Here is a 15,386-nt window from a genome sequence, read left to right as displayed (position 1 = left end):
CTCCTATGCAATCCTCAAAACAGTCATATAATGGTGCATTACTGTCAGCTGACGCACTCCATAGTGGTAAATAGAGGCTGCTTCCCCAAACAGATTCTGTACACGCGAATTGAAGCGGAGCGAAAGTCTGGCTTTTAGGTGCGTTTTTGATCAGATATATACACATAATTAATAATAATAATATCTAAAGATGTCGATCTTGGTGTTTTTTTTTTTTAAACACAACTAATTTCGTCTTAAATGAGCACAAAAAGTTAGGAAAGCAGTCGAATGCTTTCATTATATTGTTAGATGTGTGCATTTTTAAAGTGACAGCTGTTATTTAATGTAGTCAAACAAAAAAATCAAAATAAATAAGATTCATTCGTTGCTCTTTAATCAGAATGTGTAAGTTATACAGTGAAGAAAAGGCTAATGAGATTTGATAGCTTGATTCTATTTCATAACAGCTATTAATTTTAATAACTGAACTGTTAGCTATTTGTTAAGCTAATTTATTTGCTGCTAATGTATATATTTATTTTTTCTTTTGCAAATAATAATAATGGGGGGGGGGTATCCCTTATTTTCACATTCCAATGTTGACAGGTATGTACGTCTGCTATGTGTTTTTATATTTTAGACTTATTATAATATCTAATTTTGTTTTACAATTATTGATAGACTTCCTGCAAGCAATCCATGTTTAAAACAGGAATTCTCGGGCCTCAGGAGAGGAGTGTATGCTATGCAGCATAAATTATAGTAAAACAATACAAATATACATTACTGATGTGAAGGGGCAAATATGGAATTTGTTGAATAAAGACATTAACGCTTTTCATGCATAAAGCACTTTAACAATAGCTGTGTCTCATTCCAGAGGCTGCACCCTCAGAAGGATACATTCAAAGGGTACTGAAACATCGTGGCACAACAAAGGCTGTCTGATTTCAAAAAAATTTGAAGGTTCCTTCAAATGCAGCCTCAAAATGTGTCCTTTGTTTCCCAGGTAATGATGAATACTACCGGTGGATGATTTGTGGCCCATCGTTCATTGCACGCTAATAATGGCAGGGCGTTTTTAAAAGAAAACTTCAGATTAAAAGAATGAATTAGGTTTTGCTTGGATATCTAAACACTCGTTTAAAAATCAAAAGTAGTACGACATGTCTTACCAAAAAGGGATTTCATAGACAGTTTACATTTTTATGTGTACATTTGGATCAAAGGAAATATATTTCCAGCTTCTGCAAACGTTGCTTTGTCTTCAGATCACTTAAAATAAGTTTTTATCACTTTAAATTTAAGTAATTGCAAATTTTATCACTGCTTATTAACGGCAGCTGTTACGGTTGCCTGGTGATGATATCTGTCTTCTGTAGGCTCGATCGTCTCATTTCAAAACGCTCGCTTCAGCTTGTGTGGACTTCGAAGGACTCACCTTTGAAGTCTGCATCCTTTGGAGGATGCAGCCTCTGAAATGAGACAGCTATAAAGTCATGTCTGAAAAGGGCCTTTTCAAAAAACAATATTAAATCAGTTTTGAAAAGCAGCATCATTAATATTATAATAAGATGTTGTAGTATATCCAGTAAATTATTTGTTGTGTATGAAAAAAGGACACAAAAAGGGGTTAAGACAGATCAAGAGTTCTGCTTGAGCCAATTATTACAGCTACTTTTACTGGTTTTTCTGTCTGATGCATTTGATTTAGTGCTTTAGACCATATCTTGTTTTCCATTTAGCAATGTGTAACCTGTGTAGTTTCTTCACTTGATAAAGAAAATGGCTGCCAACTTTACTGGTATTTTGGGACTAGTGTATGAAATGTGTCTTCCCAGTAAAAAGACAAAACACATTCAAGTATTTACAAGTATTTAAGTATTAACCTCTTTCTGGTAATTTTATGATAATTTGGCTTAGTAATAAATGTGACATTTGTATGCAATCTAGCATTAAATGAAACTCTTATTAGCCATGGAAACGTATTGTTACCACTTATTGCAGTCTACAGTTATCTCAGTCTCTGGTTGGTAAAGTTGTCCACCATGAGGACACGGACAGTCTTTTCTTTCAACACAGTTTCCTCTATCATCATCCAGTAGACCTGAAGGACACAGGCAGCCCGATTCACATGTCTGTGAAAACTGTGGGTGAACAAGACAGTAAATCAAGAATGGGAGAAAAAGTGGGTAAAAAAGATTTTCTGACACACCCATTGTAGTTTAAACTTGAAAGACATTTCATATCTAGAATGCAAAAAAGGTTGAAAAAAAATCAGCAGTGACCATTTAGCATTTCTGAGCCTTTTTTTGTTGTGGTCACATAGCTGCAACATTTTGCTTCATACCAAATCTGTCGATTTCAAAAATCCTGAATGCGATTGCCTACATTAGCACATACATTTACATTTTGGCTACAATAAACCCACTAAATTCAATGAAAAGCGACAGAGTATTTGGCATATTGTGTAAAAAAAAAGTCCTGTAGTGTTTTGTAGGAGTTAACAATTACCACTCCTCAATCACTACCCACGAGAACCCACTCGAACCTCAAAAACATATTAACAATATGAAAGGATACACTTAAAAACAAGGCAAGATTGGAAACTGGACTTACACAATTTTCTATCTTTTGCATACAAGTTGGTTTACATTTTAGTCCATGTTGATCTGGTCGAGCTGTACTGCAGTTAAATAAAACCTTTGGTGAGGGGCACTCTGAAAAAGATATCCGACAATGGATAAACACCCATGAGAAAGAATGATAAATTACACTTAAACCACACTTGGACAGTTTTTGTTGGACATCTATGCCATAGTTAGACAGTTAGCTTCACCCTGCAGCCGGAGAAAGGTTACTCACTGAAGCTAAGCAGGGCTGAGCCTGGTCAGTACTTGGGTGGGAGACCACATGCAAAAACTAGGTTGCTGTTGGAAGTGGTGTTAGTGAGGCCACTAGAGGGCACTCAATCTGCGGTCTGTGTCAGTCCTAATGCCTCAATATAGTGAAGAAGACACTATACTGTCAGTGAGAGCCTTCTTTCGGAGGAGACGTTAAACCGAGGTCCTAACTCTCAATCCCAAGGCCAAATTCCCTCTATTGGCTCTTACCCATCATGGCCTCCCAATCATCCCCATACATCAAATTGGCTCTATTACTGTCTCTCCACTCCCCCTATAGCTGGTGTGGTGAGCAATGTTGTCCTGTGGCTGCCTTCGCATCATCCAAGTGGATGCTGCACACTGGTGTTGGTGTGGAGAGACCCCCACCTCATGATTGTGTAGCACTTTGGGTGTATGGCTATACACAATAAATGCGCTATATAAATACACATTACCTACTAGCTTTACTGTGTAAAAATCCAACTGGTTATCAATTATTTGCACCCATTCTAAACATGGTAGCTTATATACACCAACAGCATAATTTAAAGGCATATTGTAGCTAAATAGAGCTCAATTAACAGGAAATGTAGCATCAACCAAAAGTATGTTGTCTTACCAAGAATGTGGGGTTTCTCAGACTCGCAGTGTAACACCCCATTCACACAAACACTAGAGCAAGATTTAAAGAATTAGATTTTGTTTGCAAAGTGTACATTTCAAACACATTTAAATGCTTAAAACTATTTCGCAATCACTTACCAGTATTGACCATTAATGTCGATAGATGTGCCAGGTTGGGCTATCTTTCCCATGCCGTAACATGGACATTTTTCAATTGGTACACACTGTCCATCCTGATCCTTGTAGAGTCCATCTGGACACGCACATCCATCAACAGGGACAAAGTCTTCTTTGCAGCTTGTGTGCTCAGAGGAAAGAGAAAGACAGGTAGGCTGGCAGCTCTTCAGGTAATAGAAGTATCTCTGTGGTGCTGGGCAGTTCTGTATATACTTGCCTGTGGGGATCAGTTTCAAGGAATGTGGTGTTAAAGTGAATTTTGCACATAATGCATACTACAATGCCAAAACTCTGCAGATGACAACCCCAGATCATCTATACAAAGACAGAGAATTTTCAGACACTTACAGTATAGTTAGTAGCAAAAGAGTTCATGGCATTAGGTGGTGTGTGGGGTACATTTCATTCTTGTTGTGTTGTTGAAAGTTTTTGTGTTTGCTCCATGAAGTCAGTCAAGTTGGTACATTTTAATTTGAACTACATTTTCTTAAAGCTACCGCTAAGACAACTGGCTGTTTTTTTCCATCAGTTGCACTTAAAGAAATAAAAGTACAAGAACTGTCTGGTGTGGTACCTTTTCAAAAGAGTCCATATTAAAGGTTCAAGAAACCCTTGTGTATTTTTTATGAGATTTAAACAGATTTGTGTGTGTTGAGCATCATTTAAAACAATGTTAGCACCTGTCAGCTTTAATTGTGTGTAAAACTGGATAATTTAGAGCTTTTGCCAGCTAATTTCATCTTCTGAGTTAAAATCATTTTTGGGGCGAGATTAAAATTGGTGACGTAGCCCGAATCTGCTAGTGTAGTGATGACATGTCGGTTTCTCATTATTATTCATAGCGGAGTTTTTTTATCCTATGAAAAGACCTTGCTTCTTATTTATGAGAACATGTGCTTTCCGAAGGCAAGGCACAACTGCCAAGCTGAGACCCAATGATTGGGTGAGATCGCGTCCGCACACGGCAAGCAGTATTTAGCCGTTTATGAAGGGTCGTATGTGTTTGTTTCCATGATTCACAGGGTTTGTTGCATGTTTTTCCCTACGATGCTGTCATGCCCGATGCAGCAAAGCTGTTGGTTTGCAGCAAGCATTTTTGTCAAGAGAGCTGTACGAGAGTAGGAGAACGGCGGACTTTGTCTTTTATCAGTTGAGTTAGTTACCATTCTGACACATCACCTATATCCGTGCTGCTGTGTTGGTCTATTTTTAAAATTCTTTGAATTATCAGCAGAGTTAATGGTTGGAATAGACAGGGAAAGAGACCTGCTGCACTGCTATCCACTGTGTCTGCAGTCAGACCCGTGGATTGAGGAGGAGAGAAGTCCTCCTCATTTATAGTGTTTACATGATTATCTTCATCATGATAAAACAAATTGTGGTTATGTGTATATGAATTTACGAATAACAAATGTAGCAGGGCATTACATTACTGTTTAATTCTTTGCATTTTAACTTTGTGAACTATAAAATCATGGGTCTCACGGTTTGTGCCTCATTTTGTAAGCTAACTGACAACGGTTGTTCGCTCCCCTCCTCTGTCGGCCATGCCCACTCCTCCCTCTGCTGGCAGAGATCCGCGCCCATCATAAAGCATTTTTTAAAAATTCGGATGTAGACTAGAACCGAAAGAGGCCCTTTCATGGCTTTTCAATACCTCTAGGGTAACATCTTGATACATAAAAAAATAAAAATATTGGTCACACTTTACAATAAGGTTTATTAGTTAATGTTAATTAATGCATTTACTAACATGAACAAACAAGGAACAATACATATATACTACTGTATTTGTTCATGTTAGTTAACGTTAGTTAATGAAAATTCAGCTGTTCGTTGTTAGTTCATGTTAACTCATGGTGCATTAACTAATGTTAACAAGCATGGACTTGGAAGTTAATAATGCATTAGTAAATGTTCAATTATGATTAATAAATGCTGTACATGTGTTGTTCATGATTAGTTCATGTTAGTAAATGCATTAACTAATGAACCTTATTGTAAAGTGTTACCCAAATATTTACCTTTTGAATTTTTAGGTAATAATATATACCGTTGATGTATCAATATGGACTCTTTAAGTACAAATGTAACCCTTTTAAAAAGATACCACCCCAGTAACAGCTCTTGTACCTTTATTTCTGAGAGTATGGAATAAAAGTTCTGATAGTGGTTCCTCAGAGCTGATATTGTAATAGTTAAGGTCAACTTAGTGTTGTGTAATTTTCATTATAGCTATTGTTCCTAGTGTGCATGTGTTAAATCCTAAATTTATATCATCTTTGATGCACATCCATTAGTCTACCAAAATATTGGATTTCAGCCTTCTTACCACACACGTTTTCTCTCCATCCTTCAAGTGTTACATTTTTAATCATACAGGCATGGACATATGAGGAAAACACAGCACACAGACAGTCCTCACTCCTCTCACAGGTACAGCTGGCGTATTTGCATCTCTGAAAGTTTACAAGGATGTTGTGTCACTGTTAATTGTGGGAGGTCCATTGCTGTTTGAAAAATTATAAAATGGTCTGTTTCAGTTCATACTTTGTAGTAGCTTTCTGGGTTGACTTTGCTGTGGCATTGGGCAAAAACGTCACTCTTGTCCATTATCTTGTAGCACCAGTGCTCAGCATAGTTCTCTACAGGAATCACAACATTTAGTGTTACAAGCAAACATAGCCAAATTCAACCATAGACATCCTCTGTCATTTACTTCTTTAGTTATCCTTGAGCTGCTTTCATTGGATGAAAAGGTTTAATGTAAATATTATTTTCTCCTCTTTGTCATCTACTATGAATAAATTCAAGCTTCCCAACTACCATCTTTTCACTTTTTTCAGTCCGACGCTTTATATAAAAACTTAATTCATGTTCCCCCAAATTTTAATACAATATTTCTTACTTATTCTTTTCTTACTTTAACTTTTCTTCTTATTTTTATATTAATTATATTAACATTGCAAATTTAAATATTATTTTTTATCAGTGTTTGTATCAGAACATACATTTTCGTATAGCTTTTATTTCTTTAATACTTTAATTTACTTTCAATTTTCTGTGGTCTCTGGGAAATAAGGTGTGGAAGCAGAGAAGTGTGGTTGGGGTTTATTTTCTTTGTGTTTAAGAGTTTTGTTGGTGATTGTTTTTTTTCTTCAGACAACATAATTATTTTGTTAACTGTTTAACTGTTAAACTGTCTGCAGAAAAGTTAATAAAAACACTGAAAATATCTTGGATATCTTTCCGATTTATCTAATTTGTTTTGCTGTTATTAGGCTGTGTTAAAAAACAGAACCTTACTTAAAATCCAAAGAGCATGCGTATAGTTATAAAAAATAATTATTGAAGGAAGTGGTGCTGACAGAATATTTATATTTTAGTCTGTGTTTGCAAAAATAGAAGAAAAAACATAATTAAAAAAGCATTTTACCACTGACACTGTTGTGGGAACAGGGGATGACGGATTTATCAGAACGACAGTTTGTTTCAACCTCCCAGGCGTTTGCGAAGGAAACCGCTGTACCCTCCACCAATCCTTGAGGGGTCTTCATATCATCAGCCAACACCTTGTTAAAGTTTCCACAGAGACCTGCACAAACAAATGAACACGTGCAGATGAGAATGACTTGCCCTTTTTATATGAAATCTTATATGTGCCTCTTTGATGCCAACCTAATTTCACTGAGTAGGACATAAAATCTAGGACGAAATCTTTGTGGGTCCTTGAACATCATTCCAATCAGCCAATCAGAATTAAGGGATATGTTTACCATTTATGTTAAGTTTAAACTTACGGTTGGGTTCATAAACCTATACATGACTGTTATCCATCTATTATTCCCCTCTGACTTTGGGAATGATTTTCAGTCATGGTTGGGTTTAGGGGTAGAGAATAAGTATGGGTTGCATTTTCGAACAAAATCGATGCTTCAGAATCAACATAGATGTTAATCCAGGATCGCATCATACTTGGCAAAATCATGACATGTGCCTCTTTAGCGTCTGCATGAATGAGTAACTGAAAAGTTGCATGTGACGGTCAGATTATTTCAGCAATACTGTGTCAGACTTTTCATTATTATGGCTAATTGCTTTACAAGATGCATCTCAGATGTACACAGTTAAATCAAATTTAACATGTTTCCATCATTTAAATTCATAATTCATTACTGAACATGTTCTAATTGTATATTTTCCTTTAATTCATTTGTTCAAATACATTTCAGGTTATGGTCTTGCATGAGCAATGCATCAGTGGTCATTGTGATTTCCTTACTAATGATTTATATGATTTGTCTCCAAATTCTCACCATGAGTCTTGCCCTGGAATCTCTTATCCATGGTGATGTACACCTGCATGAGAGGCACCAGCTGTATCAACACTCGCAGCCCAAAGTTTGTATCAATCAGGATGTAGAACGATGATGGACTGAACACAACGAATTGACGTGAAGCTGAGAGAAAAAGAGTTTGATGTTTTAAAAAAATATCTGCCTTCACAAACATTATTCCTTAAAGCAGTGTTATTTTAAAAACTTAATGAGAATAAAGTTGAACATTTTTAGAGTGACTACTTTAGAGTTTAGTGACTACATCAGCCTGCAATATCACTGAACAAAACTAAAAAGTAGTCAAAAGATAAAACCTAACATGTAGGGTTGGGCGATTTGGCATCGTAATTTGGCATCGTACGATGTCTAATGTGAAACATCGGGATGGACAATGCCATCGTCGTCATAGGCTGGGGGTGGGGGTGGTTGTTAAATATCAATTAATTCATAACGAATTAATTAACTGTAGCCTATCGTTTTCACCACCTGACCCACGTGGTCTTTGCTTTACCCATAACCAAACCATAAATAAATAAATAAAGTTACAAAGAAATGACCACCTGTCAATCACTTTTTTTCTGTGGGAATCTGGCATGAATAGGCAGTTATCTGTGTCATTCTAATGGCTTTTCCCACAGCTGGTGGAGGAGACGAGAGTTTGGTTAGAGTTCACTGTAGTGCATACATTTTCATTGTTTTCACTGTAAAATCCTCACCGCATGCGCGGATTTAGGAGACATTTATGCAGAATGCATCTTTGCACCTAAAAACGCCAGATGCAGCACTCAGGAACAAATTAAAACAGTTGTTATGTGAACTAGCTGAAGTAAAAAAAAAAAGCCCACAATGCTTGCCCCGACTTTTTGCTCTTCTTATTGACTCACTGATCTAGAAATGAACGCGAATGATTGGTTAATATCAGCTGTCAATCACGCAGTCAATGCCTTCTGATGACAGGAGCTACAACCGCGAAAATGTGAAGCGCTGAAGATGAGAGAATGAAAATAACACTGACAGATTTATCTAGAGTTACTAATACTGACACATCTTATTAGTGATCATGTGCTGAATGTTAATCCAGCATTTACACTTTTCCAAGAGTGGATAAAAGACTTCCAGTGGCTTCAAATCCGCTTTGAATATGACTTAAGTCTGTGGGACGGGGTTTGCAGGTAACAGCGTTTGCCACTGAATCTACACATTTTAAGCGCGAGAGGTACTGTAAAATACTTTATTTAATCATCACGATGCAGTCAGCCGTGCAAGGGGCAGCTATAAGTAACATTTAACAAAGCTCATGAAAATACCGTTATTGCTATTGAGATGACATGCAAATAATAAGTTATATGTCAATAAAAATTTGGGGCGGGGCGATGGATCGCGATGCTGGCTCAGCATTGTAAAGTTTGTCATCCATCGGCCAACCAGCATTAGATGAATAGATCAGACCGCACAATTTCACAGTTTTCAGCCATGTTACCATGTTTTTTGTCCTAGTTTTTTTTCTTTTTTTCTACAGTCTGCTTTTTTCAAATGTTACCTGTTACCCCAAAAAAAGAAGTGATTCTGAATCTGAACAGCCTGGATCAAGTCGTTAGTATTCCTACATTTACTTAATGGACAAAGATACAAAACTAAGCTTAATGTAACCCTAACTCTAGCCCTAACCCTATTTGTAGCTGTGCCCTAACAGCTTGGTTGCTTTTCTTGAGAGGAAAATGCTTTCTTCTAAAAGAGAAAAACTTTGCATGTATTTTTAAGGATGAGTATGTGGACTCGAATCAGAACAGTAAAACCTATGCGATTGTTTGTATCCAAGTGCTAATGAAGCTTCCACAGCTGGCATTCAGATGTGGTTTTTGTTTTCTTTTTTCTGAAACTCATTATAATGCAACCAATTGACCAATCCTTTCAGACTATAGAGTAAGTGTTTTGACATTGGATGGGTCAAGGAAAAACAGTATATATTAGGAGCACTTTAAGTTTCAGTAGACAGATTTTAAAACAAAAACAAGATATGAAGTTTGTTTCTTTTACCTGGAATGTATGGAAGTAAAACTGCTGCATTGTGTTTTACTGTCCCATCTTCAGAAATCACCAGGCGCTAATGAAGAAAGACATACAGAATATGTTCAATTTCAAACTTACCTGTGAGATTAATTCCTCACTTACAAGCAGAAAAAAAAGCCAAATCTAGAACATTTTGCTTGTAAAGGAATGTACTCACATTGACAGTGTCACTGTTAAATATCACATCTATGGATTTTAAGCAGGTGTCATAATTAAGGGCAGCACAAGGAGAAATCTGACCTAATATGATGAACTTTGACCCTACAGAGTCCTTCAGAAACACACAGAGAATTAGGTTTCATACTTATAAATTTTATATAATAATAACAATAGTATTGGTGGTTTACCGGGACTCTCTATAGGTGTATATATTTTAACAATTATATGGCTCTAACACACCCCTATACCTAAACCCAACTCTCACAGGAAACCTGTGGCAAAATTTTGTTGTCAAAAGACCTCATTAAGTATGATTTTCAAGGATTTTGAATTACAAGGACATCAGACAAGTCCCCGTAAACCACTGTAATAAAGTACAACTATGTCATTATACACAAAAACAACCTTATAAACCATTAAAACCAGTGCACACACTGATTGTAACTAAAACATCCTTACTTTTGAGAGCACATAGGTACAGTCTCCATGGAAAGTGAATTCCTGCCCATCGAAGGTGGTGAAGTGAGATCCTTCCTCTACTGAGCACCGGCCGAGAACGGGTTTTATTTTACAGTTCCATTTTCCATTCTGACACACACTGAAGGAAACCAGACACTTATATACATGGCAAACAACCACTATCGAGACTACAGATATTAGATACTGTAATAGTGTGGTCTACAATGTTTTACTTACAAGTTTACTTTTGAAAAAAGTAAGTGTCATTACCAGTCTTGCCCTACTTCATGTAGGCCTTCTTGTGGTATGTAGATGCGGTCGTGCTTGCAGTGACATTGTTCCCGTGGGATGCATCCCATGTTTAAGATGTCATCAAACACAGTTCCTATGACACATCATATTAGCTCAAATAAATACAAACATTTCTCCTTTATGCACAAACTATTGTCTGTTTTCCACAAAACGATACACAAAAATAGGTATTAATCATGTCCTTACATATGTACATAGTCTTCAAGTTTAAGGTTTTTTTATTGTGCTTTGAGAAAACAGACAACTTATTTTAAGAAGAGTGCCTTGGTTATTTAAACAGCCTTGTAATATGCAGTGGTTCTTAAATCAGTCACATTAATTAAAAGACTGTAAATAAAACTGTGGTGAAATTCAACTAAATATTGAGATTTAGGGACTGACCTGGTGGGCAGAAGCAGCCATCGATATTGTGCTCCTCACACTGTTTGTTTGTGTTTTCACTCGAGCATGTGTCTATGCAGGGGGAGCCACTCTCAAAATGTACCGTATTATAAGGGCACGTCACAGCTGCATGAGAATGCAAATAAAAAATGTTACAAATTATTGGAGGAAGTTTTAGCCGATTACTTCACTCACTATTGTTTATTTATTTCAAATTCTATATAGCAATTTATATATAACAAAAAGTGTACAGATTTCTTCTATTGTAGCAATTTAAAGATTTATATCAGAATCAGAATCAGTTTTATTGCCAAGTGTGCTTCACAAACACAAGGAATTTGTTTTGGCTACAGAAGCTTCCAGTGTACATAAAGTGACAAGTGACAACACAAAATAAATCATTCATTCATTCATTTTCTTGTCGACTTAGTCCCTTTATTAATCCGGGGTCACCACAGAGGAATGAACCGCCAACTTATCCATAGGTCGAGCTGGGCGAGGCAGTGGCGCAGTAGGTAGTGCTGTCGCCTCACAGCAAGAAGGTCGCTGGTTCGAACCTCAGCTCAGTTCTGTGTGGAGTTTGCATGTTCTCCCTGCCTTTGCGTGGGTTTCCTCCGGGTGCTCCGGTTTCCCCCACAGTCCAAAGACATGCGGTGCAGGTGAATAAGGTGGGCTAAATTGTCCGTACTGTATGAGTGTGTGTGTGTGTGGATGTTTCCCAAAGATGGGTTGCGGCTGGAAGGGCATCCGCTGAGTAAAAACGTGCTGGATAAGTTGGCGGTTCATTCCGCTGTGGCGACGCCGAATTAATAAAGGGACTAAGCCGACAAGAAAATGAATGAATAAATGTTTCTTTGTAGATTTTTATTTTTTTTTTGTAAATAAACGGCATGTTAAAAAAAAAGTTAAGTGGAACCTCCATCTTTTTAATGTAAAATTAAATGTAATGAATTCACAAATAATAAACACGTTCACAAACTATTTCTACAGTTAATTAGCCATATTTGTGGTTTGATTTTAATATTTGCATGCAGTACATAAGGAACGTTTCACTATTCATGAGGGCACCTGATTTTGAAAAGTAATAACATTAAAATCTTTATGGTTATAGACAGATTTTACAACATATGATAGAAAATCTATTTAGGCTTCTTGGGATTGATAGGGACCCCCTAATTCCCCGGTACTTTAAGTGGCTGCTTACCGTCAAACAAAGTAACACCAGAACAGTCCATTACCATTCCCTTACCACAAAAGTCTTTTGTTCTCCAGGTTGATGGAGTTCCTCCATTACGTGAACACTGGCGTGAATATTCAGACAGAGTCGCACAGAGTGAAGAAGACTTGCTGAAGCATCTATCATACACACATGCATCTACATATGGATGATAGCTCACGGCACAAGAGGACCAGGCTTTAGCCCTAAAAAGCTCTTCACAATCTGCTTGCTGTGGAGACAAAGGTATGTTTAGCATTTACCTCCGATATATAATGTAATTTTCTGAATTTGTTGTTAAAGTAAATTTGCATGCATTTGAAAAATTCCTCATCAATCTATTAAAACCCATAAGTAAACTTTTTTTACTTACATAACTTCCGCAAATAGCTTTCCAGTTGTTATTTTCATCTGTCTCAGAAGGATTTTCACAAAATTCCATTGGGTTGAAAACTTTGTGCTTATTCCCAAATTCAATGTAGCCTATTTTTTGTGTGTTTCCTGTTTTTTTATTGAATAAGATTATACACAGTTAGTTTTCTGATAAAGAAACTTGATCTTCTTAAATTAGCAATACACAAAGGAATAATAACAAAATAAGACAGAAGTCAGTGATTCACAGCAACTCACCTGTTATAAACTCATCACGAATCCCGTTGAAATTACCACACAATCCACAGGTGTTATTTTGATATTTATTGTCCAGCTCGACCTAAAACAGAAAAAGCAAAGAAAGATTTTCAATCGTTTTACATTACCTCCATAAGACAGTTTTAAAATGCTAATTTATTCAGTTCAGTGCAGACTGGCCAAATCAATCATTAATATGAATACACACTGTAGATATACATTGACAAGTTGTTTCAATTTGCACCAAATTCTGATTTTTTAAACAGTTTTGTTGGTAAAATCAATTCAACAAATGCAATAACCCAATTACAGCGATTTAAAAAAAATGCCATTTAGCTCAATTAGTTTTCTGTCAAAGTTTATTTTTTCCCTAAACCAAAATTATGCAGGAATACACAAAGTTGTAAGCAAATAATCGTTATTTATTTATAGTCTTTGTTTAAAGTCTTTCTCAGAGAGACAAACTCCAACATAAAAGACGTGTGGTCATAAGACACAGTTCCACAAATGATTGGTTTAGGCCAGTGGTTCTCGATTTCAGTACCACCCCCCCTCCAAGACATAGCACATGTAGCAGTGAACAACATGCCTTAAATACACATAGAAACAAGCCAGTCTCAGATGAAATCATTGAAGTAATTAAGCTAGTTGAGGAGAGTTGAGAAGTTCTGTGAACTGTCTCCCCCTGCTGGAAAGTCAGAGTCATGCATTATTTGCATGGCCAAATCATTTCTGCACAAACTTTCAAAGGCAAGCTCGTCTGCATGCTCGTTGTTCAGAAAAAATACCCAAGCGTATAATAAACAGAACTGTCTTATCCATCACATACTATCATTCATATAATATCCGTACAGCTGTATATTTATTGTTTTCCATATTTGCTTTACCTTTGTAAGTTAAAGATTACAAGTTTTTATCTTTCTTCAAAATATCTTCTTAAATGTTTAACAGAAGAAAGAAACTCATAAAGGTTTGGAATCACTTGAGGGAGATTAAATTGTAAGTTATTTTTCATTTTTGGTGGTGAAAACTTTACGAGTTTGTGATAATAAAAAAATTATATATAAAAAAAAAATGAAAATCCAAAATGAAAATGATTATTTACTCTCCTTCAAGTGGTTCCAAACCTTCAGTTTCTTTCCTCTGTTAGAAAATTTTGAAGAAAGAAGAAAACTTGCTACCATCATCTTACATAGGAAAACACATACTATGGAAGTCAATGGTAACAAGCTTCCAGCTTTCAACAGTGTTCAACAGAAGAAAGATAGCCAAACTGGTTTGTGAATACTGAAGAAGAGTGAGAAAAGTCTGATCACTAACTAATATTCTCACTAATACAATAAATGTCTTACCGTGACTGCCCCATCTTTGCTCCACATGACCGTCAGGCCTGTTTTGGATCGAATAGTGGTGTAGATTGTGTTCTCTTCTATAAGGATCCCTGATTCATACACGGGCAGCTTTGTACTAAAAGAAAATTATTCAAATGAATACCAAACTGCATCTTTACAACTACTCTGTGTTTACTGAGGAAGAAAATAATCAGTGCTTCAGTGCTTTAGAATCTTACATTTTGTCATCGATCATGACGTTGTTTTCGCTGATTGAAAACATTTTGCCATTGATGCTAACCACGATCCTGCTGATCTTTGGGCCACTGCTGGTTTGGGTTCTTTTCACATCAACTGAAAACTGTTGTGATGTGCAGTCAGACACCAGGTTATACTCGCACAAGCCTGGGTACTGATAAATGTCCCCATCGAACGTCTTGAAGTGGAAACTTTCCCATGTGCTACACATGCTGCTGTGCTGATGAATACTATGATAGAAGGAAACTAAAAAACAAACAAACAAAAAAACATTTCCTCCAGTGTTCTCTTATAGGACACTTTGTGTCAAACAATGCCAAGTTATCCTTCGAGAAGTTTTATGAAGATCTCTGCTTGGTCGACAGACATACTTAACCATCTGTAACGTTTTTTTTTTTCTTTTTTTTTTCATTTTAAGCATCATAAACTCTAGATCAGTGGTTCTCAAACTGTGGTACGTGTACGCAGGCTTCCTTCTAGTGGTACGCGGAGGAATGAAATATGTCATGTACATGCTACACATGTTTCAAAACTAAACAAAAATGATGTATATAAAATGCTATAT

At 36.5% G+C, this 15,386-nt stretch overlaps 1 protein-coding gene across 1 annotated transcript; it reads right to left on the bottom strand.

Annotated features, from left to right (window-relative positions):
- Positions 1 to 217: 217 nt before the first annotated feature.
- LOC108181583 (mucin-2-like) lies at positions 218 to 15,044 on the bottom strand. Its single transcript, XM_087311796.1, has 18 exons — positions 14,803 to 15,044; positions 14,585 to 14,699; positions 13,233 to 13,314; positions 12,976 to 13,103; positions 12,636 to 12,834; positions 11,387 to 11,512; positions 10,964 to 11,078; positions 10,694 to 10,832; positions 10,233 to 10,346; positions 10,043 to 10,109; positions 7,985 to 8,128; positions 7,105 to 7,263; positions 6,219 to 6,313; positions 6,001 to 6,127; positions 3,630 to 3,885; positions 3,487 to 3,539; positions 2,602 to 2,702; positions 218 to 2,129 (listed from the first exon to the last, which is right to left on the bottom strand). The coding sequence occupies exons 1-18, from the start codon at positions 15,030 to 15,032 to the stop codon at positions 1,974 to 1,976; spliced, it is 2,406 nt and encodes an 801-aa protein (XP_087167922.1). The 5' UTR covers positions 15,033 to 15,044; the 3' UTR covers positions 218 to 1,973.
- Positions 15,045 to 15,386: the final 342 nt, after the last annotated feature.

This window comes from Danio rerio, chromosome 25 (assembly GCF_052040795.2).
Source record: "Danio rerio strain M-AB ecotype USA chromosome 25, GRCz13ab, whole genome shotgun sequence".
Classification (NCBI taxonomy): domain Eukaryota; kingdom Metazoa; phylum Chordata; class Actinopteri; order Cypriniformes; family Danionidae; genus Danio; species Danio rerio.
This window is presented reverse-complemented; position numbering and strand designations above follow the sequence as displayed.

Bases quoted from the DNA above. Each gene is read 5' to 3' on its own strand.
- LOC108181583 (XM_087311796.1), bottom strand. From the start codon at position 15,032: ATGTGTAGCACATGGGAAAGTTTCCACTTCAAGACGTTCGATGGGGAC. The intron at 11,513-12,635 runs GTAAGGGAATGG...ATTCTCATGCAG, and splicing joins GAGAACAAAAGACTTTTGTG to CTGTGACGTGCCCTTATAAT. The intron at 2,703-3,486 runs GTAAGACAACAT...TATCTTTTTCAG, and splicing joins TGAGAAACCCCACATTCTTG to AGTGCCCCTCACCAAAGGTT.